At 47.5% G+C, this 15043-nt stretch overlaps 1 protein-coding gene across 7 annotated transcripts in view; it reads left to right on the forward strand.

Annotated features, from left to right (window-relative positions):
• Window positions 1-15043, forward strand: part of TCF7L2 (transcription factor 7 like 2) — a 197781-nt gene that overhangs the window by 165447 nt on the left and 17291 nt on the right. For all 7 annotated transcript variants that reach the window (XM_082673096.1, XM_082673097.1, XM_082673098.1 and 4 more), the window contains 3 exons: window positions 6889-7021; window positions 9551-9653; window positions 11652-11738. In XM_082673096.1, the coding sequence (XP_082529222.1) occupies window positions 6889-7021; window positions 9551-9653; window positions 11652-11738 (323 nt within the window). The remainder of the gene's footprint in view (window positions 1-6888; window positions 7022-9550; window positions 9654-11651; window positions 11739-15043) is intronic.

Genomic DNA, 15043 nt, shown 5'->3' on the forward strand with positions numbered 1-15043 from the left:
AGCCCCTCCTTCTCATCTGCGCTCCATGACTCCAGTGACTAGCAGCGTCTATTAACGTTTCGCTAGTCGCCATTGACCTTGGTGCAGCCATAGTAAGTGGCATCTGTAAAAAAGTGCAGAGATGAGCCATAAACCCATTTTTCAGTGTAAACCTCGAGTGAACAGTGTCCCTTCCTGATGCTGATTTCAGACCCCGGGAGGGCCGGTCATCTGAGACTCTGGAGACCCTTCATATCCACCCTGGGGAGGGGAGAAGGCTGACAAATGCTCCTCTGTGCTGCTTTTGTTTTATTGTGCTGGCCCCGTAAAGGCGCTTTCTGGCCCCATTTTTCTTCTTCAGAAAGGGAGAGCCATAGGGGAGTATTGAAGAGGAGGGCCGGCCACCCGAGAGGCCAGGGCTAGCAATGGCTCTATTTGTTTTCAACGTCTGTTGATTAATAGGTTGCGGGGTGAACGGCGAGCTTTCATTCCCTTTGGGTTCCCCACAGTTAGAGAAGGTGGAGGGGTTGGGGTGAGAAGAGGGCCGGCAGGGGGATGTAGAAGGGCCTGAATCACTCTTTCACTTGCCGGGTTCCCGATCGAGAGCAGCATTTGGCGGACGGGTGTGTGGGCGCTCGGCGATGAGGGTGGCACGGCCAGAACACCGGACTTAAGGGTTCTTGAGGGGTCAAAGGTCAGCCACAGGGGGTGCCCCCTCCCCGCTCCTCCCACTGCAGTAGGATGAATACTTTGGATGGAAAGCCTTTGTGTGCTTTGAGGGCTGTTAAAGGACCTTTTCTTTCTGATTTCACTATTCAGTGCTCAAAACCCATAGGGCTTGATGAGCAGAACCGGGGAGAAATGAGTAACAGCCATTCCTCCAGGTAGAAAACATAAAGCCTCAATAATTTAAAGTCAGATGAGGATTTTGGTTCCTTTTAAATAGATGGTGTTTCCTTCATTTAATAAGTTCGGGCTTTTAGCGGACTTTTTCTTTGCTGCCAGAACTGACCACATCTGTCACCAGAATCCTGCTGGGCCCTGATATCGCTTGTGTCTGTATTTGAGAAGCAGAAACATGCCACTAACTGTTCTACACCCCTCCCTCCATAATCCGCCACATGGTGTAAAAATCCCTGCTAAAGATGCCTTGTGCTCCATAGCAGGGGTGTGCCTGGCTGAGGCGGGGAGCCCTGAGCTACTCCTAATTGGGGGATGGCAGGAGCACTGTGTGCTGAACTGGTCTAGGTTCCAGAGACTGGCAGGTGGGGAGTACGGGGGACAGATCCCCTTATGAGGCCTGAAGCATCTATGTCCAGCTGGGAAGGCTGGCCCAGGCTGGGCTTCCTGGGTGCAGCTCACTACCCCACCCGGCAGTGAACCCCGTCCCAGGGCTCGTCTCCGCAGACACAGCAGCAGGAGGTAGAGTCGGACAGGTGAGCTCGCAAAGCCTGTGACCTGGGACAGGTTTCCTCACCTGCTGGGTGAGCTAATAACAAATGCAACTACTTCATAGGTTTCTTTGTGAGGACTGAATAAAGTCTGTCCCACTCAACACAGGCTCCATTAGATTGGCAGCTGTGAGCTGCGCTGGTGTGAGCCAGAGAGGTCTCAGTCAGAGGACTGTCTAGGCAAGGGGTCCTGAGTGGCGCTCTGGGTGCGTTTCAGGCGCCGGTAGTGCTGGTGTGTATGGGCGACTATGGCCTAACTCCCTGACCTTGTGTGGAATATTTTAGGAACGTTTGCTGTTTTTTGTGGCTCAGAGATTCCCAGTGCTCGTCATATTCTTTCAGGCTTAACTGGCAGCAGCTTAAGCTCTCCATGCAGCCTCCCATGATTGCCACTCTCACAACCTTGAACTTTAGTTAGCTGTCCCTGGAGGTAATGATTTCGCACCCCTGGGTAGTTTTGAAGACATATTTAATATTTAGATAAAGCGCTTGCCTAAGAGGCACCTAGTTTTATGTTACAGTTGTTTGCCTTGAACACTGGACTCCGTAGAAAGATAAAAGAGGGAGGAGGTACATATTTCAGCCTGTTTACCCCACCGACACTCCCAGCAGACATTGTAGCTTTAATTTAGATTCCTGGATGCATTTCTGGAAGGTTTTCCATGTCCCTCACAAAAGGTACTTTTCACATCTGAATTTTCTTAGGTTTGTACAGTTTTGAACACAATCCTTAAAGACCTCTTTAAAGAAGTGGGAGCTGTTCGTAGCGAAGGGGAAAGTCTAAGGGACATTTCCTAGTTGGGTGGTGGTTCCGTGTTTCGTTTATATCAGCTCCTACTTCGAGGCCCTCCCCCTGATTCTGGAAGGACCTTGGTTGTCATCGGCTATTCTCGTTTAACCTTCAACTCTTCTGTGGCAGTGTTATTTATTAGCATAATAAAGTGATGGCTTTTCTCAAAAGACATAATAAAATATATTTATGGACCAAACATGGCATTTTTAAGCAGGGCGTGCACCTGAGGGAGGGTGGCTGCAGGACGTCCGTGTACTCTTGCCCCGCCGTGCACATCTTTGCCTTTGCAGTAAGGAGTGCGGTGTGTGACTGCGTTGCCCCCTGTGACTTTAATGACAAGAGACCGGAGGGGTAGCAGACGTCACCTTCACTGGTCCCTCGTTGTTAGTATTCATTGGACTGTAGTTTTCAAAGCTTCTTTGCACGGCATGTGTGGACGTGCCAGGCACTGTGCTAATACGCACTTTACAGGCATGATCTCTTTTAATTTTCACAACAACCCTGTTCGGTAGACACAGTTCTCATCCGGAGTTTACACAGAAACGAAGGCCTGTGAGAGGTTACACAGCTGGATTGAAGTAGGATTTAAACCCTAGTCTTCCTGGAATTCTCAGACTTCACTCTTGGTCACCGTGTGCAAGCCAGTGGGCTCTAAAACCATTTTTTAAAGACGCTGTTGTAATAAGGTATTGGACTGAATGGTTTCTGAAGTGCTCTCTACCTCCCCAGCTCTACTCTGTGATTCTGAGTAGATGCCATTTAAGAGCAGCGACATTTGCTGAAATGAATCTGTGAGGCTGGCTCTGTCTGTCCTTCTCTTCTTCTGATGCTTACTGTTGCAGTTTGGTGGTTCTTATGCAGTTTATGAGAGTGTGCTCCCTACTCCCACAGGCTGGGCATTACAGGGGACACAAAGGTCTGCAACACATCGTCTTTGTCCTTCAGGGACTTAGCTATGGTAGCACCGAGAAAGGTTATTGCGACCCCAGCGGTGGACATAATATGGTGCAGACAGAAAGGACTGTGGGGATCTGAGGCTGGAGAGACATGGGCATTTTCTAGAAGGACGTCCTCCCATCGTACAAGCAGTCCAGGTACAGGCAGGTTCAGTGGGAGTGGCAATTAGACCCTGGTTTCTACACGTATGACTGCACTTGCTTAGGAACCAGCCAGCCCGGAGAGCCGTGTGATTGTATTGTTTCTAGGAACTTGCCTGTCATGCAGTCACATCAGAAGAGTTCCATGTCCCAGTGGGACCTGCATCCCCCCATCCCAAAGCCAGGCAGCAGTTAAAACTTCAGATCCCTTCGCCCTCCTCTGACCACCCCTCCCCATGCTACAGAGTTCTGACTGAACCGGAAGAGACTAATTGGCTAGTAGGCTGAGATGTGCAAAATGATACGAGAGTGATGGCAGCCAGAACAGGTGTCCGACTTTTGTTAGAATCCCCTTTATACGTGTATCTAACAGGAAGAGGGAGCATTTTTCTCACATACATGTGAACTTCACTGTTGCCCAAATGCTATCTTCGTCCTTCAGTGGACAGGTAGAGAAAGAGGGTCTCCCCAGCATTTCCTGCTTGGAAGACAGCCATGGGATATGCACTTCTGAACCGCAGACAGAACCGTGCCATCGGGCAGCTTCTCCCGAACAACAAAAATCACAATAATAATAAGCCACCATTCCTGCGCTTACCACGTGGCAGGCTTTGTACTAAGCCCTTTCCATGGATTCTGTCAGAACTAGGACACACTTCATGATTAGGACTCAAGTCCCTTAACGTTTGTGCTTGTCTGTGATCTCGTGGTTCTCTGGTCTAGGGGTCATGGCTAAACAGAAGAGACACCTGTGGTACTCCATGGGCAGACCCAAGATGCCTGGGTCCTGAGCCCAGACCTACCGAATCAGGTCCCTCCTGCGAGATTTCTTAGTATCAGGGATCCAAGTTTGTGGTAAGCATCCTGAGAGATGCTTGACTCGAGCGGAGCTGGGGAATGCAAGTCTCACTGCCCTTTTCCCATCACAGGTTTATACACTTGCTTTCTTCCACTGCTTGTGGGGGCCTCGTTCCCTGGAAGTCCTTCAGACTCCTAAGTGACGATCTTCCCTCCCTTGGGCTATCTGTGGTTCTTCCCACGGGTCCCACAGTTTCTCCACACTTATTTTAAACTGTCTGGGACTGGTCTGCTTTCTTTTCTTTTTTTAAAATAAATGTATTTATTTATTTCTGGCTGCGTTGGGTCTTTGTTATTGCACACGGGCTTTCTCTAGTTGCGGCGAGCGGGGACCACTCTTTGTTGCGGTTCATGGCTTCTCACTGCGGTGGCTTCTTGTTGCAGAGCACGGGCTCTAGGCGCGCGGGCTTCAGTAGTCGCAACTCGCGGGCTCTAGAACGCAGGCTCAGTAGTTGTGGCACACAGGCTTAGTTGCTCCGCGGCATGTGGGATCTTCCTGGACCAGGGCTCGAACCCATGTCCCCTGCATTGGCAGGTGGATTCTTTTTTTTAACTTATTTATTTTATTTTTGGCTGCCTTGGGTCTTCGTTACAGTGCACGGGCTTCTCACTGCGGTGGCTTCTCTTATTGCGGAGCACAGGTTCTAGGCTGGCGGGCTTCAGTAGTTGTGGCTCGTGGGCTCTAGAGTGCAGGCTCAGTAGTTGTGGCGCACAGGCTTAGTTGTTCCATGGCATGTGGGATCTTCCCAGACCAGGGCTCGAACCCATGTCCCCTGCATTGGCAGGCAGATTCTTAACCACTGCACCACCAGGGAAGCCCTGGTCTGCTTTCTTTCATTTCAGCGGGTGTGTGTCTTTCCAACCAGATAGAAAACTTCTAGAAGGCAGCAACTATCATTTTCCTTTCCTCCTAATGGTCTCCACTCCATCTGGTAGGTTTCGTCTCTTGCTCTTTTCCCTCTCCACCCTAGCACACAGTGAGAGCTTATTTGTTGGTTATTTTTCAAGTTGTCCGAAACAGAAATGGTTCCTAAAAGACTCCTCAGTGCATGACCAGGAGATGCTGGCACTGGCCTTGGAGTGGCTGCCCTTCACTCAGCTGACTTGGGCCATGTCCGGACCTTCATAGCTGCTGACGAAGGAAGTGTTACTGGGTGCATTTAATTTCGATGTTGTGATTGCAAAATGATAGCTCACGATACAAGTCTCCCATGAGCCACTAGCTACCGTCTTTCTCTGAAAGTGTCCAGTTGTTTATAGAAATCATTAAACCCGGCTGTTGGGCGTGTTGGCTTCTTTTTCTGTGTTTTTTTCCAGGAGCATTTAGGAAAGCCATATTTTTCTTTCCAAACATACCCATGAAAAAGTTAGAAGCGCCTTTTAAAATGTCCTCCCCACAATTAACTGTGGTAAGAAATACTCTTACTATATCACACCCCTTCTTTCTTCACCCATTAAAAAAAAAAAGGACAAGAAGGAAAACATAGAGAACTAACTGCTTGGTGGTCCCTGAACTCAAGAGGCGCTAGTGGGCAGCACTTGAACCTTCCTTCTTTTCTTTTAATGCAATTCCTTTTCCTTGATGTTAATGCAAGTTGTGCCTTCCTAAAAGTAATAAAAGGAAATGAAGACACGTTCTAAAATGAAACTTGACTCTAATCCATTCATCATCTAATACTAGCCTCTTTATCTTTGCTGGTACCTAATCTGGTTAAATGTCCCTGTTGTAGGATTTTAGTGAAAATCCTCTATTGGGAATAGGGTTTTTTGCAATTGGATTACTCTCGGTAAATGGCCCAGTAGTTCGCTTGTTTCAGCTTAAGTTTTTCTTTGTGATCTTGCTGGGCTGAGTTACAGCGTCTCATAGTGGGCCGGGGAGGGGGTGGTGGAGACTGGGGTGGGGGAAGGAGCATAAGATAATTTGGGAAGGTCTGGTCATTGCAACTAGGAAAATCTTTAAAATGGTTTTCTTTTTATTTTTTTCTCCTTCTCTCCACCTAACAACTCTTCCCAGACGTTAAAACGCCTTGTCCTTTTTTTCTAGAGCTGCCCATTTCTAAAATGCGTACATACCTTTTATTAGCCCAATTCGTCATCATCCAGTTAATCTGTTAGCACTCCCCGCGACTTCCTAATGAGATTCCTGATGAACCCGGGCTGCTGTATGGGCATAAAATATGCAGGTGCTCGCCTGTCAGTGTAGAGCTTTCTGGTAAAGTTCACACTCCCAACCAGACCACGAGTGAGGCTTTCCATCCTGTCCTGGCTGTCTGTAAAGAATTGTAGTTTGCCCACTGGTTCTAAGGGGCCAGGAGGGGTTCAGAGCCTGGGGTGGTGGATAGATTAGGGCCCTGCCAGGTTTCTTGTAACCAAGGGTTTCCCTAGCCGGTCCCCTGTGAAGCCTGCCTGCCTCCTGAAGGTCCCTCCCCGTGGGCCCTGGGGTAGGAGATTCCCCGCCACCTGCAGGAACACAGTAGGAAGCCAGGCCCAGGGGGGAGGTAAAGACTGAGGCGCACCTACCCAGAGAGCGGAATCACAGCTGTCTGGTATTTTAGTACGTGGACCAGGGCGGTGGGCGGAGTTGACTGCATCTTACAAAGTCCAGGTGTGGGAGGGTGTGGGGAGTGGTCAGGGCATCCTGAGGGTTGGGAGTCCTGGGCTGTCGGAACTGGCGTGACGGTGTCCTTCTCTGTTCTTTCCCTCCCCACAGTCGAACAAAGTACCGGTTGTGCAGCACCCTCACCATGTCCACCCTCTCACGCCTCTTATCACATACAGCAATGAACACTTCACGCCGGGAAACCCGCCTCCACACTTACCAGCTGACGTAGACCCCAAAACAGGTAGGCCGAGTGCTTGGGTGCAAAGAGAGTGTGCTGGTCTCAGGGCCACCAGAGGACCCGCTGGGGAGGGATGTTGACTTGGGGACTGGCTGCAGTGGTGGTGGAGAGGCTCTGTTCCTCTCCCGGATATTGACAAGGAAGCCCTTCAGGAAGGCCAGAGCCTGGTGAGGGAGTGGATCTCTCCTCCCCTTTGGAGGAGTCCATCTGCAGCGCTAAGGATCTCTTTAGAGCTCCGGGTACGCCCACAGGGGCCGTGTGGGGGGCCTGGCTGTGAGTCACTCGGTGATTCTTAGGAGTGGCTTTTATAACTCCAAGAGCCTCAAACAGACTCGGAGGCAGTAATAGTTTTGGAAGCATGTCATGGACGACTCCTCAGCTCCTTGGGAGTGTAAGAGCCCCAACAGCGTGTTTCCCTGAAGCCCCATTTCCTTGGTGGCTAAGGAACTATAGTCACTTGACGATGACTTGGTACAGCCTCGAGGGACCACATCACTGGGTTCTGCATTCTGTTTGCTGATGTCTTTGAGTTCTTCCTCCCCCGAAATATCCTAGCTATTTATCATCAAGCCCGTTTTGCAGATGGGAAGACCCAAGTCCAACATGGTTTCCTCATTGCATCACGGAACAACCAATAGGGTCTCAGGCAGAAGATGCCACATCACTCCAGCTTTTATACTTGTCCCTCCTTTCCATCCCACGTGCTGTTTCCCTAAAGAGGAGAGAGGGAGAAGGCGAGGTTACTTATAGCTCCCCTGCAACAAGATATACAACAAGGCGGGGTGGTCTTGGGAGAACAGCTAAGGCCAAGGGTGTATCTTTCTGGCTGGGCGATGCACTGGCTGGGGTTGGTTTCTCTTCCCAGCTAGCTAATTAGAAGGATGGATTCAGAATGGCTATTCCCATGTCACTTTGTCGGAGGGAATTGTTTGGTGTTGAGCTGAGGTAGACTGCCTGTTCAGGCCGCCTTGGCTGCCCCTGAATGAAGCCACACATGAGCTGGCTCTCACCAGCTCTGAGCCCCCTTTGTGCTCGTGGGGGACCCAGCCTGGTGCTTGGCTGGCTGGAGGAGGCTGCCAGCCGGCCCCAGGCTCCACGAGTGAATGGCAGCTTCAACGTCTCATTTAAATAATGGTGGTACAGGGAATAGCTTTTAAATGGTTATCGTAAAGCATATGATTAACGTCTGCGGACTGTTTACTTTTCCTCTGCGAATGTTCTTTCAAGTGTGCGAATGGCTTGGTGTAGGGTCCAAGCCCAGCTAATCTGTTTGGTTTTTGTAATAGAGAGAAAGCAATGTCTGCATGAAAATGTCACCCAGGGAGGCTTAATTTACAGATTAAAAGCTTCCTGAAAGAATTTTTTAAAAAATGAAATAGTTTTCATCCGCGAACACGCAGCTCATGCCCTTCGATACTGTTTTAATTCTGAGGAATTGTTCGTTTTGCTTCCCACGTGAGCTGCGTGGATCTGCTCCTCTGGGTCCAGATTGCTCCCAGCCCTCTTGATTTCTAAGGATTGATTGCAGGATGTGTTCCTGTGGAATTAATAAGTGTGCGGTGGCACAGGCCTTCAGAACTCACTCCTCAGCCCCCGTGGTCCAGCAGTACCCAGTCAGCGGATGGGTTAACTCACGCAGGCAACTTGGTCCTCTAGAAAACCAGGCTCTAGAACTGAGTGGACCAGGCCTCCAACATCTCCTGGTCTGTTCAGTTCAGATTCTGCCTTGGATAAGATGCCAAGGCATTGTGTGAGTGTCTCCTACAGCTCATCTTCAAAGTGGAGTTGGACACATTTAAACAGAATTAACTTTTTTGAAAGAAGGCACGGGTAACTTTTCAAAAGCCATAACTCAAAAAGTATATTAGAAACCAGAGGAGTAACTCATGTAGGTAAGTCATTAGAATTAAAAGGAAGGAGGGAAGGGACAAGTTGTGAGGACAAAGGGATTTAATATTACTTGATCCCCTACTATGTGCCAACCCTTTTAGATTTTTTTTTTTTTTTTTTTTTTTTTTTTTTTGCGGTACGCGGGCCCCTCACTGTTGTGGCCTCTCCCGTTGCGGAGCACAGGCTCCGGATGCGCAGGCTCAGCAGCCATGGCTCACGGGCCCAGCCGCTCCGCGGCATGTGGGATCTTCCTGGACCGGGGCACGAACCCACGTCCCCTGCATCGGCAGGCGGACTCTCAACCACTGCGCCACCAGGGAAGCCCTCTTTTTTTTTTTTTTTCAATTCAAATAATCATACCAATCACATAAGGCAGAAATACCCAAGCTGGCATTTTCTGAGTTTGTCTGCGTTTAGCCAGTGTATGATCCATCTAGAGTGAGATAAACTTTTCAAGCTGCGGCAGAGGGATAATGAGATGAAACTTACCCACAAGTTCTTAGGATCAGAATTGTGAAAAGAACCTCATGCTAGGATTACAGAGGCAATGTCTCCCTTTATCCTTTACCTGTTCCCATCACCTGACAGTTTCTCTTTCCTTCTCTCCCTCTCTTGTACCTAAAATTCTGCTTCTTCTCTCAGGAATCCCACGGCCTCCGCACCCTCCAGATATATCTCCGTATTACCCGCTATCGCCCGGCGCTGTAGGACAAATCCCCCATCCGCTAGGATGGTTAGTACCACAGTAAGGAGTTCCATTTTTTAATTTCCTTTTTTGTTTCTCACATGGGCACATGCTTATTATTTATTCTGTGCATGTATGTTTGTGTTCGCAGAAGACAGAGTTGGGGAGGGAGGGCAGTGGGTGGGAGGTCATGGGGAAGTTGCTTGCTGAAGTGCCCTGTGGAAAGGCAGGCAAGTCAGTAGCCATTCAGGTGGATGATGTGAGAAAAAGGCTGTTGATACTTGGCGCTCTGAACCCATGGTCCCCAAAGGCCCTAGGTTCTTCTCTGTGAACAAAGGTACCCTTAAGGTACTTTGGGAATTGCAGAAGACTCCGAGGGCTTCTCCCCTGTGAAGCTGATCATGGCTCTTCTGCTGGTGGCAGCCCAAACTGGAGTCCTGTCATTGGATTGAGGCAGCAGCGGAGTGGGTACAGACACAGCCTAGTTTTGAAATCTGGGGGTGGGAGTGGGGGGTTATAACTCCACCCCCCATCCCAGCCATCACTTCCAAGATTGACAACCACAGTGGAAATTTGTGTCTATTGAGAAGCTCCATGTTATTCAACCAGCATCTCTCTGAGAGTCTTTGCATGTGGAGTGCTTCATCTAATTTTGAGGGGAGCGGGCGGGGCAGCTGGAATCCTCACTCCAGCATGTGGGGCCTTCCTGTCAACCCTAGGTCCTGGCAGCGCCCAGATCATCAAACTGCCTTTTACAATTTGTCTTCCTGTCGCCCGGGCTTGCTTTTATAGTACCACCCGCTAACCTTGCTTAGTTAACTTTAAAAAATGTGTGTTTTAAAAATCACGGTAGAAAGGCCTTTAATGTCGTAAGAATTCTGTGTGTGTGTGTTTGTATGCATGTGTGTAATACGTGTTTTATGGTGGTGCGCTTTTGTATATATACTTCTCCACGTTTATCGGTGATCTCTACTCTTTAAAAAACACAGGACAGTTTGTTGAATCTTAACAGGAGTAATTCCTGGTAAAACTCTCAAGTTTGGGTCTTGGGGAAGACATACTTTTATAGCCTTAAAGAAGATACAGTTTTGGAGGGGTTCACCTCCTGTCCCCCAGTTCTACCCTGATTTCTCTAGCTGAGCGTATTCTACACTTTAAAAACAAACAAACAACAGAAAAACCCATCTTGTATTATGCAGTAGCTGCACTAAATACCAGCCCTGGGCCGAGTTTCTGTTGATTTTTTGCTCCTCGGTCTTGTTAGGGAGGGTGGACGTGGATGGGAATGTGTGTCCTATTTCTTCTTCAGTGGGTGGGACCATGCCTCCCAGAGACCTCAGTCATCACTTGCCCCGTTCAGCTGATGGAGAGAGATTTGAAGGATAGATAAAAAGGAATAGCCAACTCAGACAACCCTCTGTCAGAAAAAGTTGTGTGTCTTTCATGAGGATGCTACTTTGCATGTTGCTGTATTTTTTAATTATTGTAATGAGGTGTGATTGTCTATTGGTTACCCACAATTCTTCTTGGGGACTCTCCCCCCGGTAACTCTTGTCAACACTTGTTAATTTGACAAAAGGCTACAAATTAAGCTCTGTTAATTTAATGTTTTCTCACCGAGATCTAAATACTGAAAGAGGCCCAAAGCGCAACTGAAGTCCTTTGATTCACTGTACTTTATTTTGGTATAAATTTACATTCATTATTGTTTTCCTTTGGATGTGTAGCCCTCAATTAGTGTGATGGCTCCATTAAAGCAAGCGAGACTTCGCCTTTAATTATTACAACAAAACACCTAGTTTCAGCTTGGGGAGAGGGTCTCTATTGACATAAGCAAAGGTTATAAAATTTAATTAGCCATTCCTATCAGATTTATGGTATTCAAATTGTTCTGTGTTTCTTCCCTTTGATCCTTCCTGTACAATCCCCAAGATTTCTGTTCTGAGAAAATGAGAATAAAGCTTACTGTGCAGAGAGAACTTTTCCTTTTTTCTTCTTTTCCTTTTCCCCACCTCCGCCCCTGTTTGCATGCTCTCACTGTGTACCCCCTCTTTGTAGGCAAGGTCAGCCAGTGTACCCCATCACGACAGGAGGATTCCGTCACCCCTACCCCACAGCTCTGACCGTCAACGCTTCCATGTCCAGGTGAGTTCCAAGAAAGAGGGCGTTCAACCAAGGCCATGGGTCACTTCTCAGAAAGTTCTCTAGACGCTCCCAGACCATCCAGGGACTGCTGCTACGTATAGTTCTAAGGGTATAAGACCCGCAGTGCGTTAGGCTTTCCTCCTAGAAAATACTGAAAAATTGCCCTGAACTTCCCAGGTAGATGATGGCAGAATTTCGAGGTTGAATTTCTGAGTCAATATATTTCAAAAAAAAAAAAAAAAAGGAAAACTTAAGAAGGCAGGAAGAAGTAATTAGGACGTGTAGAGCTTTTTAAAGTGTTACTTCTCTGTTGCCCTAAACCAGGTAAGAAAGGAAAGGGTTCAGGTAAGTTTATTATTATACAAAGAAGAATTGGAGGAAAGGTTATCAGTTTTTTCAAAGCTCCAGACTGTTAAGCATCAATAAGAAAGGACACCCTACTCCCCCGCCAACCCAAACACACCTCTCTGAAGTAGCAGTGTCCAGTAGAAATAGAAGGTGAGCCTTATACATAGGGAATTTTAAGTTTTCTAGTAGCCACATTTTTTAAAAGGAGGGAAAAAAAAAACCCAGACAATTATTTTTCATGATATATTTTATTCAACCTAATAGAGTCAAAATATTATTCATTCTGACGTGCTATCACTGTAAAGCAACTATTAATGAGGTTTTACCTTTTTTGTACTTAGTTTTTTGAAATCTGATGTGTATTTCACGCGTCCACCATATTTGTTTGGCCTGGACACAGTTCAGGTGCTTAGTAAGCCACATGCGGCTGGTGGGGACCACGTTGGCCTGTGTAGCTCTAATATGTTTTTGAAAGTTAAAAAGTCATATGCATGTGTACATTCACATATCTTTCAGCATATAAATGTATATATAATACATACACACATACACCTGCATGCGTGTACCTAGATCTTTCTAATCCCCATGTTCTCCTTTTCCCCCTTCTAATTAATTCTGACTAATTTTTCAGCAACTGCTAGTTTATTTACAAACTGGTTGGCAGCAGTATGTTTAAGTAGTCGCTAATTGCTCCTAATGATAGTTTTATTTTCTGCTCATCTGATTTTCAGTCAAGTTAATTAAATCGGCGGAGGTTTAGACTTTCGCGATGGGCTGCAACAACTAATCCGTTTTGAGGATGGTACCTAATTAAATCAGCATGAACATGGCAGAGATGCCATCCCCCAAGCTCTTCCCCCAATCTCTGTAGCCAGCATGAGGACCCAAGACCAGAGGCAGGGTTGGAAAGGCAGGCCAACATGCCTCTTTTCCTACTCACAAAACAGTGATTTTGGTGGAGGAAAGAGTAAGAACCACAGTCGTTAAGAAACACCAACTGTAGCATCTCTAACGTTTGTAATTATGCCATGGGTATCATGGAGCTAATAAGATCCATGTCCCATATGTGATAGATCATCTCAATTTCTAAATCCACACCAGTATCGGTTAGGCGGGAAAATGCTTGTGGGTCCTCTTCTCCAGTGAGAAGAGGAAGGTTATCCTCATTAAATAATGTCAACACAACCTCGCAAAGCCTGGGAACGAATAGGGAGCCTCCCAGGAGGAGAGCTGCTTCTGAGCACCTTGTAATCCACAGCTCACCCTCCTCCGAAGCAGCATGCATGGAACGCATTGTTTTTCGTGTTTGTTCCTTTGGTGCGTTCCAGAGGTTAAAAGCGGTGCAGTAATCGTAGGATAGGGATTGAGGTTAAGCTCATCGATTGAATTATCATTAGGAGGTTAGCCAATGATTTCGAGGTGAGCATGGGGTGGAGGGAAGAAAGGGAACGGTGGGAGGGAAGTTTAGGGGGCTTGAGGTGCAGGGGGGAGGCGGCCGATTCCCCAGGTAGGCCTTATGAAAGGTAGCTAGTTAAAAAGAGTATACAGCAAATTAAATACATTATTGTGGTAATGGGGCGACAGAAGTATGGGTCTATTATACTTATGGCAGTTATAGGGAATGTAGGCAGCTTGCCCTGTTCCACAACACCCTTTGATATTCATTCTCTTCAGCAGCGGGGCCAGGGCTTCTCAGAATTAAGTGATGGGTCATTATACTTTAAACACCATGGAGAAGCCTAGATTGGCAATTAAACAGCTCTTGCTGACACTCACTTGTGCCACCCTGTGACCCCCTTTAGATTGAGATGTTGGAGCTCCGGGCCCTCAGCCTGCTAAATTGGCGCAAGGCTCTTCTCCTGACGAGAGCGGCTCTGAAATCCGCCGGCTTCAAAGAGAGAGAGATCATGTATAAACCATAATGTGGGTGCACCGTGGCTCACAAAAAATAAGGCAGGAAGAGATGAAATGGTACAAGTGCAAGGGGGGAAATGAGAGAATAATGGCGAACCTAATGCAGCTCAAAGCAGGCTTGTTGCACAGGAAAATGCAGCCCACCGCCCGCGCCTGAAATCAAGGCCTGCAGATGGTATCCAGTTAACAGAAACGTGTCAGCAGTGAAGGAAAGTGAGAGCGAGGAAGGCAGAAGCCCCTGAGACAGCCAGAAACAAAAGTTAGTTGTCCTTAAGAAGTTAAGGTTCATCATTATATCCTGGCTCGGAGCCATGAAAGCAGATGGGGGGATATAATGAGCGGCTTGGAATTTTTAGGGTGTTTATTGCATTGCATGAGATAGTTGTCTGCAGAAAGGAATTTCTTACGCGAAGGTATGCGTATAGCCCCCCCCCCCCCCACACCACACATACATCTCTTCCTCTGCTAAACATTTCTCAGGTATAGGACTATGTATGTAGGTATGTGAACTTCGAAGTGTTTGGTCTTCATGGCTACACCGGAAATCTTTCCCCACCCCAGAATGTACTCAAACTGTGGTGTCTCCCTGTGGTGTTTGGTGTACACACACACACTCACACACACACAGTGTTTTTATCCCCCCCCCCCCCCCCCACCGTACACATATTCTCATTCAGCAGGAAGGGAGCATATGTATCTGAGGAATGTCAAGCCTTTAAAATTCACAGCAAAAGCTGCTGCTCCGCCCACCACTTCACCCAAGGGCTTCGAGGAACACATGTTCTTCACTTATGTTTTCTCAGAGGCCTTCAAGCTCTGGGAAGGAACAGGGTGTAACTTGGGAACCCAAGTGCCTCCCAAGGCTTTACTTTTCATTTTTTGGGGGCGTGGGATTGGAAGTTCTTTTTTTTTCTTTCTCTTATTTTCTCGCTCTTTCTCAGGGTTTTTCTTTTCTTTTTCTTGACACCATAAAAGAACTTGCATGGTTCTTATGAAAAAATCATGCCGTTGTTACCAAACTTTGATACTGACTTAAACTGGGA

The sequence above is a fragment of the Grampus griseus genome (assembly GCF_964374135.1).
Source record: "Grampus griseus genome assembly, chromosome: 16".
In the NCBI taxonomy this organism is placed as follows: Eukaryota; Metazoa; Chordata; class Mammalia; order Artiodactyla; family Delphinidae; genus Grampus; species Grampus griseus.